Source organism: Sphaeramia orbicularis, chromosome 15, assembly GCF_902148855.1.
Source record: "Sphaeramia orbicularis chromosome 15, fSphaOr1.1, whole genome shotgun sequence".
Taxonomy (NCBI): domain Eukaryota; kingdom Metazoa; phylum Chordata; class Actinopteri; order Kurtiformes; family Apogonidae; genus Sphaeramia; species Sphaeramia orbicularis.
Window position 1 is genome coordinate 29,310,318 of NC_043971.1, and position 21,391 is coordinate 29,331,708.

The 21,391-nt window shown below is 37.1% G+C and overlaps 1 protein-coding gene across 4 annotated transcripts; it reads right to left on the bottom strand.

Annotated features, from left to right (window-relative positions):
• Positions 1–6,326: 6,326 nt before the first annotated feature.
• LOC115434652 (uncharacterized) lies at positions 6,327–21,111 on the bottom strand. Of its 4 annotated transcripts, XM_030156702.1 has the most exons (3): positions 21,015–21,060; positions 9,316–9,357; positions 6,327–8,707 (listed from the first exon to the last, which is right to left on the bottom strand). In XM_030156702.1, exon 3 carries the CDS (start codon positions 8,619–8,621, stop codon positions 7,812–7,814), a length of 810 nt encoding a protein of 269 aa, XP_030012562.1. In that variant the 5' UTR covers positions 8,622–8,707; positions 9,316–9,357; positions 21,015–21,060; the 3' UTR covers positions 6,327–7,811. The 4 variants fall into 4 exon arrangements, with proteins under 4 accessions (XP_030012562.1, XP_030012565.1, XP_030012564.1 ...); XM_030156705.1 differs by lacking the exon at positions 9,316–9,357 and having other exon boundaries at positions 21,015–21,111; XM_030156704.1 differs by lacking the exon at positions 21,015–21,060 and having other exon boundaries at positions 9,316–9,422.
• Between the last annotated feature and the right edge of the window lie 280 nt (positions 21,112–21,391).

A 21,391-nucleotide genomic window follows, 5' to 3' on the forward strand; every position in this document is an offset into this window, starting at 1 on the left:
ATTTATTTATTTTTCATGCCTAAAGAGGAATAAAAAAACTCAACACTCACACAATTAAGGTTCTCACAATTCATGCATGAAAGGGTTAATTGTGTTGTTCTAACTGTTCCTTTACAGTCTAGCGTCTAAAATTAGGCTGTATAATAATTTACTTTTGTTAGAGAAATAAGACCATCTACTCTGACACACACACCCTGCATGGACACATTTGCCATCTCAGCCAATGCTTGTGCACACACACACATATGCACACACAGACACACACAATACCCCTGCCATTATTGCCAGCCAGTTCTAGCCACATAGCCATGCTAGCAGTCAGTTCCTGTGGTCCGGCTTCAACAGATGGCCTGACAGGTCCCTGGACAGGCCTGCAAGGTGGAGGGGGGTGGGGGTTGGGGGGTGGGAGGAGATGGGGGAGGCAACGGGGGGGGTTGGAACCCCTTAGAGGGACTGAGGGGGGTGACTGTGGGCGAGGGTGGAGACATATGTCCACAGCCCTGGACCCTGCTGACGAACTGTCTCTGCTGGGCTGCTTGGTGGCTGGCCCACTGTCACACACTGACACCACATTGACAAATCTGTTTTTGTCACTTATGAGGACGCTGCATTTATTTACATTTATCGCACTGAAGCTTACGACAACATCAGCCTCACATTAGCACAATCTAACCTTTTAACTCTGAAATGTCAGTGTCTCAGGGTTATGGGAGTAGATTTTTAGGTTTAAGTGTGGGCTGTGAGTCCCCATAATGTGATTGTGTGAAGAAATTTATGCCCCCACAATATGAGTAATAGGGGACTACACACACACACACACACACACACACACACACACACACACACACACACACACACACACACACACACACAGATACACAAACTTAGTCCGTGAAGCCTGCCAGATCGCTGCAGTACAACTCCTCTCCCTCTCCATCTGCACCTAAAAGACCCACGCGCCCCGACAATGAGGTGACCATGTCACTGCCTGAGCTGAACCAGAGGGAGAGAGAGAGAAAGAGAGAGTAAGACAGAGAGAGAGGGGATGTAAGAAGAAGGGGGGAGAGAGGAAGGAGGGGACGAGGGAGGGACACATTAACAAGCTATAATCTCAACTGCCTTATCCATAATGCATTGTGTGGGCCAATTTACATGGTGCTGGTCCCTCTGGGAGAAAGGAGATCATCCATCACATTACTTTATTAGCTCCCTCGCAGTCTCTCACAGATGCACACACACACACGCACACACACTCACACACACACACACACACACGTGCACAAACACACACAGTCATTATTTCTACCCCCTCTCCCTCTTTCTTTTTTCCTTCCTTTCTCCATCTCTCTCTCTACCTCCTTCTGGTTCGTGGGTTTTTTTGTCACGGTGGTTGTTTTAAACTGCTGCTGCCTCTATAAAACAACTCCAAACTGTGGGTATGTGTGTGTGTGTGTGTGTTTTCTGCACACTACGACAGGCTGAGTTTTTTAAAGTGTAGTTTATTTTAAAGATGTGACAGCCTCTGGTTTCAGGGTGAGTCACGGAGTAAATGTCAGAAATTAAACCTGCTGTATGCTCTTGTGAGGAGAGCGTCTGAGACTGATAGGAAAAAATTACATTCTGCTTTAATATTTTTACTGTAAGTGTTAACTGTGATGCATCCAAAATTTTACAAACTGGAAACTGTTAAAATTAAATGATCTAATAATTATGTGTGCGCAACTAGTAAGATCAAACTGTCAATTGTTTCAGAGTGATTTAGGATTTTTGTGTAGTTTTTTTTAATGCATTGTGGGGATCATTTGATTTTAATAGTACTTTTAAATAGTTTTCATTTAACATCAGTTTGTGAGATATTTAAATAGACAGCAATGTGATATGTTATTAGATTTTTATAGTATAAAGCAAAGAGGGGCTTATCATTTTTGAGACTAATACTTTTTTATTTGCTGTAATTTTTATTACTGTTTTTTGTTTCAGTTCCTTGTCAATATTACATTTTGGTTTTGACACCGCAGCACAACTTAATTCACATAAAGATTGTTTATTAAAGCAGCTCAACATATTTAATGGGACTAGTGATGTTTTCACTTAATGCACCTAGTTTGTTTGCATGATGGTGAAATTAATAGTTTGCACCTCATCCACACACACCATCATGACTTGAACAAACTGACACTGACTTTAACCCATAAAAACCCAAACATCCACCAGCGACCAAAACCATCTACTGATCTAATCTGTTTAAATACCTGTACATCCACTAATCCTTTCAATACATGTAAATAATTGGTGTAAAATGCAGTTTGTTGTTTTTTCATGGTCATCAGATATGACCCATTTGGACGTTCAGAAGCTCAGTCATCTTCTACAACATTAATTCACCTGTAAAAACCATGGAATTTGATCAGTGACAGTGAATGGAGACACTTGGTTTATATTCATTTAATGATATATTTGAATGAAAACGTCAGTTGGTTTTTTTTTTCTGTTTTTTTATATAATAGCCCTCAACTTTAATATTTTATCTTTTATTTGATTTTATGAACATCTACATCAGTACATTAACCCTTTCATGCATGAATTATGAAAACCTTAATCAAGATTTTTTTTCCCTGAGTGTTTTTATTCCTCTTTAGGCATGAAAAAAAACAAACAAACAAACAATGTGATTGAATTTTTTTAAAAATCAACCTTTTCTTCATGGAGTTACAAAAATGTCCACTCAGCTACACCATGAATTTTTTTCTTAAAGCAAAGAAACATGTATTTAAAACCCAATATCATAAACTGATATGAAAACAGTGAAATGAAACCATGTTTAATGCAGCTAATCTGATGTTTTCTCACATTTTAACATATTCTAATATTAGTTATTACTCACTTCATGGAGATAATATGCAAAAAATAAATTTTAACAATTGATTTCCACTCAAGAACCAATCAAGAACAGCAAAGTTACAATAATGGTATGAATTGCAGTTTATAAGATGATGCATAAGTGTCCACTGTGTTGGTTGATATGGAAATAAAACAACAAAACCCATGAATATACAAGATAAAAGCTGCAGAGTAACTGTCCACTGCAGTGACCACTATGCATGAAAGGGTTAAATATTGGAAAATGCCAGATTTTTACTGAAAAAATGCAAAATATTGGATTATTTTATAATAAATGGTGACAAATCACTTTAGAAATGTTAAATATAGAGAAAAAAATCATTTGAGAACTACCACAAAAGTAGCACTGGGTCATTATGGGTTAACCTCATTCTAAACCTAACCCTTAAACCGAGATTTAACCCTCAAGGCAGGGACCTGAGTCTTGTCCCCATGGTGACAGGGGGTCCCCATGGGTGAGGGTGCAGACAGTTTCAGATCCATACCAGTTTAATATGGAAACAAAAACACGCACCACACACACACACACACACACACACACACACACACACACACACACACACACACACACACACTAGGCAGATCCATCAGACTTCTCCTTCATCCTGTGAATAAAAAGAGCTGTAATTGCAATCATATATGTGGAGCCTCAGCACTGTGCGCCATACCGTACCATTAGTATCACAAATAAGTAATAATTTGCTAATGACAACATTATGTTGAGTCAGTTTAGGGGCAATTAAAGTGAGTGATATTTACATATGCCTAATGAATCACTGAGCGTGGCAGTTCGGGCGGGCCTTAATGAATATTCATCCAGGCATTTCTCCCCGGCGTGCTGCAGTTTATAAACTGAATTATGGCTGATTTGCCCTTTTAAAAAATGAACATGGGCGCATCTCCCACAAGGAGACGGAGAACAATAACGCCTGATTATAAAAATGTTTTACTGCTAAACTGCCGGTGAGTAGACGGCGGCAGCGTGGTTAAAGACTCACTTAGAGGGGTACAGAGGAGGGGAAACCCACCTAAAATCAATTCACTTTAGTCTCGGCCGGGCCACCTTTTCAGCCTGACATAAATATTTACAATGCGCATTCAGAGTGTCCCATACATCACCAGTATCAAACCCAACATGTAATTGATTTGCTTTTTTAGTAGAAGGAGTTTTTATTATTCCAGAGTGGAGGTCATGGTTCACGCCTGCCTTCATATAGTGTTGATTTCCACGAGGACCCCCCCACCCCACCCCTTCCACCGTTTACTGGTCTCTGAGCATCATCAGCATCATCATCCTCATCATCTGGGTATCCTCCGGTAAATGGCCTTGGTGATGCTGACCTCTCAGGTGCAGGATCAACAGGCTGCATCAGTTTGCATTCACATGAGGCTTAACAAGATGGGCCGTGCGTTTCTCATGCAAATAAGCGGCTCTCTAGCAGGTGTCAGTGCGCACTTTACGAGCGCAAACGTGGCACACAAGAGCGCGCACATGCAGCGTCATTAGTCGGCCTATTAGTTTGGAAATCACAAATTCATTCACATCAAATTGCGTTCTTCCTTTATTTAGTTAGGATGTCTTATTGAGATTATGATCTGATTTGCAAGACAGACCCCACCACATATAGGCCTACAAGTGATCAAATGGATCAGTCAAATCAATCAGGGATGGAACTTAGATTATAATGAGCTAAAGAATGAACTCCTGACATCTGTGTGAGAGGCTCAATCTAATAAAACTAGATCTGGCAAAGTTAAAATAAAAAAAAGTTATTTGGGTCCTGAAGCTATGAATGTAACCAGAATGAACCCTTTTGTGCATATGGTCACTACAGTGGACATTTATTCCAAATTGTTCTCTTGTATATTCATGGATTTTATTGTTTTAGTTCCATATCAGCCAACACAGTGGACACTTAAATACATCATCCCATACACTGCAATTCATACCATTGCTGTAACTTTGCTGTTCTTGATAAACTTGATCTGCAGGAACATGTTTGAGTGTAAATCAATACCTTGTTGTTACTGTAATTAACAGTTTTTTTTAAACAAAAAGTTTTTTTTTTTTTTTTTTTTGCATATTATCTCCATAAAGTGAGTAATTACTAATATTAGAGCATATTAAAATGTGACAAAACATCAGTTTAGCAGCATTTTAAAACATTTTTTTCATAGTTTTCCCACAGTATATCAGTAAGTACATGTTTCTTTGCTTCAAAAATTAAATGCATGGTGTCCAGCTGAGTGGCTATTTTTGCAATTCCATGAAAAATTGGTTCATAAGAAAATTCATTCGCAGTGTATTTTTCATGCCTTAGGAGGAAAAAAAACACTCACAAAAAATTCTTGATTTATGCATGAAAGGGACTTCATTATTTTAACTATTTTAACACTGTCATCTTCTACAACACTGATTCCCCAGTAAAACCCATGGAGTTGGATCATTGACAGTGGATGGACACACTTGGTTTATGTTCAGTTAATGATATCTTTGCTGAAAAAGTCACTTTCTCTTCAGTTTTCTCTGTTTTGATATTATAACCTTTGGATTTACTTTGAGTTTTCATGAACGTCTACATGATCAGCTAATTAAATATAGGGAAAAATGCATGGTTTATACTGAAAAATGCAAAATACAGAGGATAATATTACAGTAAATGGTGATAAATCACATAAAAAAGCTTGAATGGAGATAATAATTCATTTGGGAACTGACACAAAAGTGTCACTGGGTCTTTATGGGTTAATAATAATACTTAACCCTTTCATGCATGAATTATGAGAGCCTTAATCAATATTTCTTTTTTTTTTTCCTGAGTGTTTTAATTCCTCTTGGCACTGAAAAAAACAATGTGATTAAATTTTTTTTATGAACCTATTTAAGTTGCAAAAAGGTCCACTCAACTGGACGCCATGCATTTAATTTTTGAAGCAAAGAAACATATTTACTGATATACTATGTGAAAACTATGAAATAATTTATTTATTTTTTTAATGCAGCTAATCTGACATTTTCTCACATTTTAATATACTGTAATACTAGTCAATACTCACTTCATGGAGATAATATGCAAAAAAAAACAAACAAACAACTTTTTGTAAAAAAAAACAAAAAACAAAACAAAAAAACTGTTAATTAAGTTACTGCAGATCAGGGTTATCAAGAACAATGAATTGCAGTGTATGGGATGGTGCATAATCCTCCACTGTGTTGACTGATATGGAACTAAAACAACAAAATCCATGAATATATAAGAGAACAGCTCTAGAATAGATGTCCTCTGTAGTGACCACTATGCATGAAAGGGTTAATCTATGTGTGAGCAGTTGATTTTACTTATTTATAATTTAAAGGTAACTTATTTAGAAAAGCAAGTGATAAACAAAATGCTTCAGGGAAGACAAACGGATGGGTAACGAAGTGTTTATTTTTCTTTTTATAAACACACATGACACTGATGATTTGACATTTTTCACAAATAAATAGCAGCCTAAGAACTCTTGATGATGTACCGGAAACATTCTTCACAAGATTTTAAAGTGCTAAAATCTTACATGGACCATTTGTGGAGTTTTGAGGATTTTAACAGCAAAAAAAAAAAAAAAAGAAAGAAAAAAAGTCTATTCACCTTCTTCATTCTGCTGTCAGTCTAAGTTTCGACTCACGTGTCTCTGCTGCCATCGTGTGGTTGAAGCTCAGAAATACACCTGTCACATTTATATGGACTCCCACTGTGGGTTAAAACCACTTTGCTAGTGAAAAAAAAGCCTGTTTACCTTCAAGCACAGGTCAAAAGTCAGGTTCAGTCATAGAAAGATAAAGATGAGGGGGTTTATTCTGTAATTAAATCCAGATTTATGTTGTGTTATTCCTCTATATGTTCATAAATCTGAAATGAATGACCACAAAAAGTGTTTTAGTTGTAGCTGAAACTAAATCCAGGTATTGGTGACATTATTAGTGATTTTCAGGTTTATTAAAAACCATGAGCCATTAAATCTTTTCACATGTTTTTAGCAAAATTACTAAAACTAATATAAATCAGCTGCTAAACTCAACTTGATGGTGAGTAATGAGGGACATTTTCAGTATCAAGGCAGAAATACTATTGAATAACAAATGGAAAACAAACAATTTCACATTGTTTGACCAGAATGTTTCATTTCATTATCACAATCATGAGGAATGACTTGTGACGGGGTTATTTGGCTTTTCTCCTGTTTTGTTCTAACAATCTGACACACACACACACACACACACACACACACACACACACACACACACACACACACACACACACACACACAGCGTAGTGTAATGACAACAGTACAGGCCACTTGGGGACACTATGAAAGATATTGGATGAGGAGGGCTGTCCAAAGTACACACAGCAAAAAAAAAACAAAAAAACAAACAAACATGAAATTATCTCAGCTAAAACTCCTGCTCAGTCAAGGTGATGTCATTTAACAGACATTAAAAACAAAATGCCTCAGTTTTGTTCCACAATACACAAAATGACATATTTTATGACTGGCTGAGTTGACTTTTTAGCATCTTATTTTAGTATTACACATCTACATAGAGCTTTAATTAGATGTTTTGGCTGATGGCTAAATCTTGTCCATTGTCATGGAGATTTGTTTTGTTTTTCTCCCAGATGGCAGCTTGTACAAAACCTTCAAGCCGACCTAAATGCACTATAATCTGTGAGCTAATGATCACTTTATTCTGTATGTTAAGCAGATGCAGAGATTGTTCTTAGCTGAAGTAAAGCTATGCATAAGGAAAACACAAATCTCTGGGATGTGTAAATGTTTGCATGGGCTGAACACTGTGTCTTATTGTTCTTTTGGCACTTTTGAGGTTTGTCTCCTGTTAAAAAAAAAAAAAAAAGAATTTGTTGTCAGTATACAAAGCTAACATATATAACGGATGTTTCTGGTAGTCTGGGCAGATGCAGGTCGGGGAAGGGCAGCAGTCCGTCGCTGTCTATGTGTGTTTGGACGGTGTAGGCCTTGACCTCTGCCCCCCACTCCAGCACAGAGCTGTGGATGATTCCCAGTCTGGCCTGTTCGTAGTATGCTGCTCCGATCTCCCTCCCCAGGAAAATATCTTGGATCTGAGGTGAGGATGAATCCAGGAAGTGAGTGTCCGAATCCCTCATTGTGTCTGTAATGAAATCCAAGTTTGTGTTTCTAACTCTATTGTAGCTGTTTGTGTTTAGGTGTGGGTCAGTATTCAAGTCGGCGTTCTTGGCCCGCTTCTCTTCCGGAGTTGGCTTCCTTTGTAGATTTACCATTGTTAGACGTTCCAAATGCTGCACAGTGAAGTAACCCTCCTGGAGGACTGATCCATGAGAAGATGTCCCTCTGGATCCACCTGGGCCACAGCGGATCAGAGTAAGGTGCCTGACTTCGGAGTTATTGAGCAGGCGTGCCGCGTTGGAAATCGACGAGTACCAAACAGTCAAACGCCGAACCCTGAAAACGGGAGATGAGTGCAAATGGATGCGGTGCAGCACGGACAGCTGGAGGTCCTCGCAGCTGCAGTCGGTGAGCGATGACAGGCTGCAGGGCGGAGGGTCGTGGATGCAGGAGTAGTAGTAGAGGCTGTTGTGGGTCACGTAAGCCAGGAGCGGGTCAGAGCGCTGCAGAGCCACCGACGCACACAGCAGGACACACAACAGGGAGGCAGGAGGGCTGAAAGCAGGCATCACTGCTTCAGGACAGGCAACGGCAACATTTTGGTAAGGTCCGTTTGGTGAGGATAAGGGAGGTTCTCCAGATACAGAACCTGAGCCTGTAGGAGAGAAACACAAGTAAATAAAACACTGACTATAACACACAGATACAAACAGCTGCACACACACATGAAAGAAGCAAAAGAGTATACACTGTAAGACCGGATAGTTGAGTTTACTTAAAAAATCTCAGGTAACTCGTTGCCTTAAAAAAAATTGAGTAATGAGTGGTGAAAATTTGAGTGTATTAAACTGAAATGCTTGATTTGCATGGAATTGCTATTTTAAGTACAAAACACTAAATGCCAAGTTAATTTAACTTAAAATTTGTTGCAATGTTAGGTGCTTTGTATAATCATTAGACTTAATATCGTCAGTTCATTACACTCAATTCTAAGTTGATTTAAATTAAAATCTTTTGCATTACAAAGTACTTTGTATATTTATTCAACTTAAAGTACTATAGTGTGGATGGAAGTCTGTTCAATGTAACGTATCAGTATAGAAAGTCTTTTTAATTCGGCAAGGTATAAAGATTACCAATGGTTAACAACCCCCTTTTGACGAACAGGAAAGCTATTGTTGGGCCTGTGGCTCTGACTCACGGTGCAGCTCTACAAAAATACAAAAACAAACACAAAAAGGTCAGTGAAACTGACATACTCACATTCAGTCCAATGAACGCAAACAGCACAACCCCGCTGAACCCCTGCACAGAAAAAGAACACATGTTCAACAACATGCCCAATACCCACAATCCAATGCACAGATAAAAAGGTGTGGTCATGACTAAAACTGACTGATTTAAATCCATTCAACTTAAAGTTTTTCGTACTTTCAACTATGTCTACAAATTAGTAGAATATACTGAACATTTTATAGTAATGTCATAAAACTGAAATCATTTAAGTACATTGTAATTAAAGCATCTTAGTAAATACAAAGTCTGGGCTTACAGTGTATAAGTGCACTCAGCCAAGGCCAACAGTCTACTCCTCCTGTTTCATAATATTGTTGAACCACGGACAAACCACAAAATATGACCTACCCTGTATGTTTTTCTTCTCTGTGTTAGCTGGTGGATTTAACCAAAGATGATCCAGTTAAAAGGGAAGATTCCAGTATTTTAGTCTTGTACTGCCATGTTTGAGTCCTATGAGAAGCAGCTCCGTTTCACAACAGTCAGACTTCCTCTGAGATTATCGTGACCTTCTTATTGACCCAGTGTTACTTTTGTGGCAATTCCAAAATATTCTTTTATAATAATAATGGGTTAGATTTATATAGCTATGAATGCAAACTCAAACTGCGTAGTGCAGGGGTGTCAGACTCATTTTAGCTCAGGGGCCACATTCAGCCTAATATGATATAAAGTGGGCCGGACCAGTAAAATAATATATATAATAGTAAAGGAACTTTTGAGCAAAAAAAGTAAAATTCTGTAATGTAAATGTTTAAATCCACAAACTGTACTTGAACACAACATGAACAAATATGAACAACCTGAAAATTCAAAGTGCAATATTAACAATATTACGCCTTAGTTTATCATTTATACATATGAATCACAACGTACAGATCACAGTTTATCTACAAATACACAAAACATTTAATAACAGGGAGAATTTTTTTTTAAATTCCACATACGTCTATTAAGACATTTCAGGTTATTCACATTTTTTCTAAAAGACTAGTCTGTAAATGTAAACATTTTTGTGAAATGTAACTTTTGTGTACACTAAAACAAAGAGAAAATTAGCAGTTTTCATTATTTATAGGTTACTATGATAGTATTTTACTGGTCTGATCCACTTTAGATTGAATTGACCTGAAATGATTCTTAACATCTTTGACTGTTAATATCTTCAGTGTAATTTTTGCATTTTACAAATTCATCCCATGGGCCGGATTGAAACCTTTGGCGGGCCGGATTTGGCCCCCGGGCCACATGTTTGACACCTGTGGTGTAGGGGACCCATTATTCATCCACACTCTGGTGGTGGTAAACTACATATGTAGCCACTACAGCCCCTCCAACCATTCATACACCAGCAGCACTGGAGGCAAAGAGGATAAAATGTCTTGCCCAAGGACACAACAACACGACTAGGACAGAGCAGGATTTGAACCACCAACCCTTCAGGTATTAGACGACCCGCTCTACCTCCTGAGCCACAACTGCCCTGCTTTTTTCTATATTAAACTTTTCTTAAGTGATTTATCACCAGTTTTTAATAACATTACCTTCTGTGTTTTGTGTTTTTTCAGTGAAAATCAGGTGTTTTCCTATATTTAATTCACTGATCATGTAGATGTTCATAAAAGCCCACAAAGTTGAGGGTTATTGTATCCAAACAGAGAAAACTCAACAAAAAGTGACTTTTTCAGTAAATCTATCAATAACTGAATGTAAACCAAGTGTCTCCATCCACTGTCATTTATCAAAACTCCATGGGTTTTACTGGTGAATCAATGTCGTAGAAGATGACAGTGTTGCCACGGTAACTACGGAGCCTCTGAATGTCCAAATGGGTCATATCTGATGATCATGAAAAAACAACAAACTGTATTTTACACCAATTATTTACATGTATTGATAGGATTAGAGGATCAACAGGGATTAAACCTTTTAGATCAGTAGATGGTTTTGGTTGCTGGTGGATCTTTGGGTCTTTATAGCTTAAATTATGATGCCACCATGGGAAATCTAAAATGAACAACATAATTAAGAAGACAAGAGACAGCCTCAGGCGTTGCAACAAGTGGGAGAATTCATTGTTTTGTAGAAGATTCCACGTGTACTTCTGCGCTTTTTTAATTCTTCATATCCTCAAAACCATCTTTTAACTGCTTTTTTTTTTTGTATTCGGAAAGGATTTTTTTTTTTTTATTACCTTCGCCAAGGAGGTTATGTTTTTGCCAGGGTTTGTTTGTCTGTTTGTTTGTTTGTTTGTTTGTCTGTCCGTTAGTGTGCAACATAACTCAAAAAGTTATGGACAGATTTGGATGAAATTTTCAGGGTTTGTTGGAAATGGGATAAGGAAGAAATGATTAAATTTTGGTGGTGATCGGGGGTGGGGGGGCCCACGGGGGGGGCCACTGATCAGCCTTGGCGGAGGTCTGCGCTCTCCGAGTGCTTCTAGTTACAAATATGAACAGAAGAAGTGTTATTATCATTTGGAGAGAAAATGACTAAATGACTGCCTTGTCTTGTAGCTTTAAATTATAGTAGCTATTACCAGAAGCACATGGATAAAGGTGACGTAATGAAAGTTAAATGACCCTAAACTGACCAAAACATGAACATAAATCATCTCAGTGCGGTCAGCTCAGGCTTGTTCTTTCATGCATTTGTAACTTTTTCACAGGCAAAAAAAACATTTATCTTGTAAGACATGTATTCACAGTTGAGGTCAACTGAAAATATATTTTACATGAATTGGCAGACAGAGAATCTGGCTGTAGAGGATTTTGTGCTTTTTTAAAATTCTGCTAAATCTTTCAGGCTTCTGACAACTAGTATTCCTACTTTGTTTACTGAGCTTTGATATACTGTATGTATGATGAATCATTGTGGGTAACATATTAGATCAAGCAGGATGTACAATATACGATAGACAGCTTTAACCCATAAAGACTCAAACAGCAACTGGTGACCAAAATCATCTACTGATCTAAAATGTTTAATAACTTCTGATCCACTAATCCTACCCAAACATGTAAATAATTGGAGTAAAAATGCTGTTTCTCATTTTTTCATGGTCATCAGATATGACCCATTTGGACGTTCAGCAGCTCTGTAGTGAACGTGGAAACACCGTCATCTTCTACAACATTGATTCACCAGTAAAACCCATGGAGTTGGATCAATGACAGTGGTTATAGATGCTGATTTTTATGTTAAGTTATTGATATCTTTGCTAAAAAGTCACTTTTTTAAGGTTTTCATCTGTAATCTGAGCTTCCATGAACATCTCCATGGTCAGGAAATTAAATACAGGAAAATAGAAGATTTTCACAGAAAAAACACAAAGCACAGAGGATAATATTATAATAAATGGTGATAAATCATTTAAGAAAGGTTAAATCTAGAGGAAACTTCATTTAGGAATTGCCACAAAAGTAGCAGTGGATCTTTATGGGTGAATGAAGATAACACAGATTGCATATTGTCTGTGATTGTTGTATCAAGAACAAGTTTTCTTCTTCAAACATGTGCATTAAAATGTTACAGCATTACTTCTTGGACTATACTGAAGGAAATGTGTTCTCAATTCTGTCTCGGGATTTCCTCTGCTCTTAAATGGACTCTTATTATATTACACAGATATGAATGCGATGGGAATCTGTCTCTATGCTGACTGTAAAACTCTATTTATGTTTGACTGTGGTGCTGAGCTGTTTTGTTTTGAAAAATGAAAATGTAATAAATATACTCTTTAAAAAAAATGGTACAGCTTTACATGAAGGATCAGGATCACTTCGCTACAGGGGTTTGTTCCATTTCATTTTTTTTTTTTTTTTTTTAACGACTTTATCATTTTTCCATTACAATTACATCTTTGAGCATATCTTATGCAATTCTTAAACTTGCCCCCCCCCATTCCAGGTGGCATCCCCACAAATACATCCATATAAATACAGAGGCAAACAAAACACCAAAAAAAAAAAAAAAGACCCAAACCAATTTATGTTGATCATTTTGGTCATATCACCAACATTCTGGACCTCTTGCATAAGGAAAAAAAAAAAAAAAAAAAGTCCCAGCAGTCAGACTGTGGGCACTGAGAAGACTAAAATAGCAGTAAAAGAGTGAAGAAGAAAGAAAAATGCAGAAAAATCCATTTCATTATTTTTGTCTAATTATTTTAGTTTTATGAATAAAGTTTTCCAGCTGTTGTGTTACTTGTTACACCATAGTACCAATCATAAAAATCAATTTCACAGCTTGAAAAAGTTAAAGCAGACTCTTTAAGCAAATTACAAAATGGCTGATAAATCTGGTACCATGTCAGTAAAGGTACTTCTGAATATTCATGATTACTGGAGGTTCCAAACTGAATGAAATGCCCCCAAGTTTCAAACACGATAAGAGCTGTTTAACAAACCATTAACCTGAAACACAAGTCTCACATTCACATCCTATCATCCATTTTACACCACAAGTGTTAATATCGTGATGTTTTGTACATTAAATTGACAAGTATTTTCTCCAAAGACTTGAACCTTGAGGGTTTTTTGTCATTAACGTTCACTGTTGAAGGTGTTCTAAGACACAGGTGTCAAACATGTGGCCTGGGGGCCAAATCTGGCCCACCAAAGGGTCCAATCTGGCCCGTGGGATGAATTTGTTAGAAATTAACAATCAATGGTGTCAAAATCCTTTTAATTCAGGTTCCACATACAGATACATACCAACCAATTAGTTCTCAATTGGATCAGAGCAGTAAAATATTATCATAATATCCTATAAATAATGACAACTGCACATTTTCTCTTTGTTTTGGTGTAAAAAAGTTAAATTACATGAAAATGTTTACATTAACAAACTATCCTTTTACAAAAATTTTGAATTACCTGAAAAAATATGAACAACCTGAAATGTCTTTTGAGAAGTAAATGAAATTTTACCAACATTCTCTTATTAAATGTTATGTGTATTTGTAGATCCACTGTGATCTGTAAGTTGCACTTCTTCCCACCCCTTTTCGGACATGTAAATGGAACTATTGTCCTGTTCTTCTGTTTAAGATTGTTATGATTGTTGATATTTGTATAATTATGTATGCTTTGCTTGTTTGCCTATATGTTAAATTTCATTGCATGTTCGGAATAAATCACTAAATCAAAATCAAATCAAAAATCAACTTATAATGTACACATGCAAATGATAAACTGAGGCAGGATATTTTTTAAATTGTACTTATTTTTCTCAAGACATTTCAAGTTGTTCCTATTCAGATATTTAAGGAAACTTTACAGATGTAAGCATTATCATAATTTAATTTAACTTTTTTCACCGTTATTATTTTACTGGTCCGGCACACTTTAGATCATATTGGGCTGAATGCGGCCCTTGAACTAAAATGAGTTCAACGTCCCTGTTCTAAGACATGTCATTTACCAGCTCTGCCACTAGGAGCGTGTCCACAGACTGAGTGTTACTAGTTCCTCTAAACAGTTAAGCTCATTCACTCTTGATGCAGTTGTATTCTCTTTGGTTTCTGATGCTTTCTTCACAGTTCATCCACCCATTTAAAAAAATGGATGAGATGTTTTCTTCCTTTACGTCACCCTTTCAATTCATTTAAATCACATTACAGCTCCAGGAGATTTGTATGATTTATGTGTCTTGCATAAACAGCAGTAACTGCTCTAGTGCTTTTATTTTCAGTTTTTTACAACTGTGAGATCAGTTCATGGCAATGAATAACCATTGTTGCTGCTGATATAATAGACATGTGTTTAACAAAAAATAATATTACATCACATAGCTACAATAAATAGGAGTGAACATTTTTATCTGAAGAAGGATGGATGTGAACTCCTAGGTGTGAGCTCAACTCCAAATGTTTATAACATCTGGCCTCGTCTCAATCTGCACCAGAATTTAATAGGTTTGTCCTTTGACCAGGCCTGTGATTACAATGCAACACAGTTCTTGCAAAACACTTTTAGTTCAAAATGAAAACTCTTCCAATCATTGCAAAAACACAGCGAGTCTGAGCCTAAGGTACAAAAACAGACCTCAGGTAGGACATGGAGAGGGTAAGAGGGAGAGGAAGAAGAGGAAGAGGAGGAAGAGGCGGAAGAGGACCAGGCAATAGACACAGGTTTATTTGACAATATCCAAAAGATATTTTCCCCATTCACTAACCTTCTTACAAAAACCTGCACTAGCAAAATGACACTTGTATTTTTTTCTGAAAGTATTGAAACATGAGTAGATTTAAAGTATAAAAAATATTTCACATGATCCTGAATGAGGAGGATAAAAACTAAACAAAGAACTGAAGACAGCAGTGTTTTTGTGTAACATACATGAGCGTGTGGTTTTTCAAAAGGTTATCTTTTCTTGGGAGAGTTTCACTTTGACACTGAAGTGAGACGTTTATCTCCAACTGCTGTGCTTTATTGGGCTTGTGGGTATATATTTTACGTGCATCTTAGCAAGTACAACAAGAGAAAATGAAAGTAAGAATCAAAGATTTGTAGAGGACAAGACTTAGATAACAAGTCTCAGAAAATGAATGAAAATCTGTCAATATGTCATTCAAATAACAGAGCAACTATGAAACTGGTCCCTAAAAACAGGACAGAGGGGCTAAAAATTCAAACCAGATGTAGACTAATGTAATGAAGCAAGTTTGGAAGCACTTTGGGTCTGTTTTAAAGTTAAATACATACTGAGATAAAAGAGAAACTATTCAGATAAAACACATGCTTATATTATTTTTATACAAAAATCTGCATGTAACACAGTACAAAGGACATGAAAATTACACAATACTATTTTTTTTTTTAATATCTTTTAATTCTCTCAGAGGTACATTTTGGGAATCAAACTAATTATGCAAAGTATTTCACAAAAACGACCACTGTTGCAAAACCATTTGTGATTTATTTGTGTTTAAATGGGCAGGTTCTGCATTTAATATGAGTGGACATGATGGGTTACACATAAAACCTGGAATGAGACTGCTAATTTCTGAAAAACTAGGATGTCTGGATTAGTAAAACCACTAGGATTGTCAAATTTAACACAGTGTCTTTATTTATGGGTATATAAGACCATTTCAAGCAACGTTTTCAAGGTAAAATGCACTGACACCTAGGTAGCTTTTCATGTCCCAATTTTGGCCCCAATATTTTATCAAAAATCATTAATTTTGGGATGGCTTAGAGCAAGAGTGTATTTTTTTGCATTTATCTGAGGTCATCCTTAGGTACATCCCGGGGGGGATATATATCTAAATGTATCTTTTATTATTGGGTATAAAAAGTTTGCAAAGTGCCAGGAACCAAAATGAACCCAGTTTCATAGAAGCACCAAACTAATAACTAATATACCAGTATGACTTCTTCATGTTGGATCAGACAAAGTGAAAAGATGAAAACAGAAAAAAAAAGAACTTTCATTACACTTTTGATATTCATTTTGGTTTCCGCTTACTGGAAACTTAGCGCTGACTTAAACATGCAAGTAGAAGATCTGCACTTAGATAAAGACAGAGCACAGACAGACGGTGAAATAGCCAGAGTGAAAGCAAAAGAAAGAAACCATTATGGAGGAAGCATGAATCCTTTATGTTTTATAAAACCAATATTTCTGCAGTTACACATGTCAACTTCATATCTGTCCATATTCAGGAGGGCATTCAGGCCCAGAAAATTAAATGATCTGTGTAGGAGTCATACAAATGACCGATTTAATTTAGCATTTGATTCAATCTTGTCTGAATACCCACCGCACTAACAACGTTAAATGGGTATTTGATGCTGCCTTTGGTGACTTTGTCTTGGCAGGTTTGTAGTTATTTTGACATTGAGCATTTATTAAAGAAAAGGTCTTGTTTTATGTCAACATTTGGAGCTCTAGTCTAGCCCATAGACTCTGATAGCATATTGACAGTGACTCATTGGCTCAGATTATATGTTGAGATATGAAGCTCTATGCCAGTGTTATTCAACCTTGGGGTCGAGACCCTATGTGGGGTCGCCTGAAATTTCTAGTAACTGATAAAAAAACAAAAAAAAAACAACTTACTAATGAAGAAAAGAATCACAAGACATAAAGGACATGACAAACTCTGAAGCTGAAACTGAAGCACTGTGGTACTGTTTATCTTAAATGTTCATTGTGGTCGGTTTCAGATGCTGCAGCTCTTTCATAATTCATAGTTTGAGTAATGTTTGTTCAGTGTTAATTGTCAGCCTTTTAAATCCAAGCTGGACTGACTGTACATATCCTGACCAAGGAAAATAAAATTCTCACTTTGTGCAGTAATCTACACCTGGCTTTTCTGCCTCCGTCCATAATAATATACATTATATAGACTAAATGTCGTCTGAAATTAACGTTTATTTGCAACATAGTATAGCAAACTATTACATGATCAAAAACAAATTAATTTTAGCAAAAAAAAAAGTCTCCATTTTGAAAGTCTGGGGTCGCCAAAAATGTGTGATGTTAAATGGGGCCATGAGCGAAAAAAGGCTGGGAACCACTGCTCTAGGATGTCAACACTATGTGCATGCAGACTGTTTCACTCACTGAAAAAAGAATAAAAGCTCATTGTTTCCACACATCTGTATTATGGTATCATCACGTTGTCTCCCTCAAACTAAAATTCATGGCTGGTTATTTTGACAGTCAGACGAAGTAACATAATCTTTCTCATAATCTTTATGTGTTGCATCAGCTGATAGTTTACATTACAGCTCTGTTAGCTTAGCTCTGTTTTTAGACTGAAATGGCAACAGTAAAACTCCACCTCACTTTTATTTTCACGGCAAACAATAACATCACATAACATCACATAATAATTTTATACCATCATAAGCCTCATAATCAAATGTCACCAATGTAAAAGAAATGCTGCGATTTTAGCATCAAACTCCATTCTTTTCATTTAGAGCTGTGTTCAGTGATGAAAACGACAACAGTGCTTCTAACTTTTATCACTTTATCACCTTCTTTTGCCACATTTCCACTACATGGTACCAGCTCGACTCGACTCGATTCAACTCGACTCGACTCGACTCTGCCTTTTTTCGTTTCCATTACCTAAAAGTACTTGGAATCTGGTACCTGGTACTACTTTTTTAGTACTTGCTCAGCTGAGGTTCCAAAACAGGTGAAAAGATACTAAAATGTGACGTGTAAACACTGCAGACCACTGACTGGTCAGAGAGTTGTCTCTGTGTCATTGTGTCATCGATGCGCAACACGCCATTTAAAAAAAAAAAAAAATTTGGAAGTTTACAGTAAACATACCGATAGGTTAATCCATGATGACAGCTGGCAAAATGACACCATGGTCGGTCGAGGAGGTTCCGACATTTCTGTCCTTGGTGGCCAATGAAAAGAGTCAACACAAGCTTGACAGAGCAACACGCAACGAGCGAGTTTATCAGCAACTCTTTGAGCAGACGTCACAGAAGTTATGCGCAGTGTCGCTATGACATCCAGGTACTCTAAAGTTGGTAGTATTCTGTAATGGAAAGGTTCTCCAAGAATAGTATCTGGTACCCGAGTCAAGTCGAGTCGAGTCCAGCTGGTATCATGTAGTGGAAACGTTTTAGACTCTAAAAGTTGTGTCTTATCAGTTCTCATTCCATCTGGTCACACGCTTTGATCATGCGCTGATCAAAAGCCTTGTGCCGTTTGTTTTCTTCACCTTGGGAAACCGGCAGAGTGCCTCTCTACTCCCTCTAGTGGTCACATAAATCTAACACTCTGTCCGTGTAAATAAATTCAGTTCATATCTCAACAATCCAATACATTGGCATCTTTGGCATAACTTCAGATCCCTTTATTCTAAACACTCATGATAATTTTAGTTGATTCTTAACATTTAAAAGTAGAAATACAACATATAGCCACTTTAACATAATATAATGTCACTTTCTGTTGCAATATTGTTGACATTTTTGTGAGAAAAATCCGCCTACTTGTTAAATCTTGAATAACTAAACAAAATGACTTACATGTCTTTCACTGCAGATCAGTTTTCATGAGGCATATTCTTTAGAGTAAAAGGCTGTGAGGTCGTTCCCCTGCGCATTTCTTATCCATGAGATATTTAATTGCCAGTACGTGAAGAGAGGGGATGTGGACATACTGACAGCTGGCTTAAATCAGTTTTTTGTGACACACACACCGACACACACAGAGTTACAGTCTTAGATGGGTGTGTTCCTCTTGCTCTACAGTTCGGGATACATTGGCGAGCACCGACAGCCCGCAGTGAAAAGCACACACACAGACAGCCACAGACTCACACAAATGTTTGCGCCAGATAGCATTGTGAGGACATTCAGTACTATAAAGTATCGCCTAGTGCTTTGTCCTAATCTTACCTATACCCATAAGTGAATACCTAACCCTAACCTAAACCCCAGTCTGAGCCCTAAAACAGTCCTGTGACGGTCCTTCTGAAAATAGGGACCGGTAAAAACGTCTTCTTTCTGTAGGTCAGGTCCTCACTTCAGTGGTTAAAAGTTCAATCTGCTTCTCAAAACAACTGCCATATAAAAGCACACACGCACTTAGAAAATTATAACTGTGGAGCCTGTTTCAAGATTCCATGGAAAATGTATTCTTGGAAAGCATTGTTTTGAAATCTTGGGTTTACAAAGGTCTTGATTCCTGTTTTGGAAATAATATCACAGTTTATACCTCTTTTTTTTTTCATTCGAAGAAAGCCGGCACCAAGTTGACCACTACATTCTTCTTCTGGTCTTTACTGGAATCAAAAATGTCTAGGCTTTTTCTAGTCTCTATTATGGTTTTTGCAATATTTGAAAAAATATTTGGGAAGTGAAGCAGAATCCAAATTGTCTGAGTGGTTGCACTATTGACTGTACTGATATTACAGTAAAGTTTATTGACTGTTACGTGGCCAAACAGTTCACACTTTAAGGTTAGTGTCATATTCAGGAAACTGAATAAAAAGAAAATGGTCTGATTTCTGACAGAAAACCAGCAAATGCTTTAGGTTTCAGTACCACAAAAAGGGAAGCACTGTGAAGATATACCAAGTGCAGCACTGATGGTCATGAAACCATATTTCACTTTCTAATTCTCCTGTTTGACTCTTAACCAACTATCTGTTAAGGGCAACAATAGCACAGACTAAAACAAATTCAATAAGGTATTTGTAAAGCACTGGATTGAAGCAAAGAGAGGAGATGATGGGTTGATATTGTTGTGAGTGGCAGTTTGTACTTTTGCTCTTACTCACCTCAGATTGAAAGTGACTAAAACCTCTAACATCAGTTTCTGACATTAGGGGTGAAGTCCACCCTGGTCAAATGTGTTTACTTCCAGAAGAAATACCATCAAGGGCTTACATGTAGTATACTGACAGAGGTCAATCCACCTTTACAACATTTTACAGCCTTCCGTTTGATCAAATTTGTGAGAAATGTCTCTGTTACATAACACGTAATATAGGAATGCAAAGGCTATGTAATGCAGCAGACCCGGCTTTACGACAGTCTCCCTTCATAGAGTACAGAACAGTCACACACTCATAAAACTCTCAAGACCGACTGAACAACCACTGTTCTTTTAAAGCACAAAGTAAGTATCTTGCATGCTTCCAGTTGTCGGTAAAGTTGGTGTTCTGGTGTGGAACTCACCTCAAGCTGCTGCAGAAGAGCGGATATGTGAATGTGTGAATATGAGGCTGGGATGGGGAGGAAAAAATCCCACATCCAGCTGACGTCAGGATATGGGAAAGTATCCCACAGAGGAAGCTGCAACTCACATCAAATGCAGAATAAGTTCAGCTTCAGCAGCAAATACCAACAAACCTTGTATTTTACTAAGTAGATTTAAAGAGAATCATCAGATATATAATTGTTATGAAACAGTACAGCTTTTAATACTCCTAAGAGCTCCTCAGAGAAGTGTTTTTACCTAAAATCCACATGCTCTCTTCATATTCATTATTTGTTTGACATTATTTGACCAAATCTTTCCTTAAACTGTATTTAATAGATAATCTGAAGCATTT

Excerpts from the sequence above, each read along its gene's own strand:
- LOC115434652 (XM_030156705.1), bottom strand. The coding sequence starts at position 8,621 with ATGCCTGCTTTCAGCCCTCCTGCCTCCCTGTTGTGTGTCCTGCTGTGT.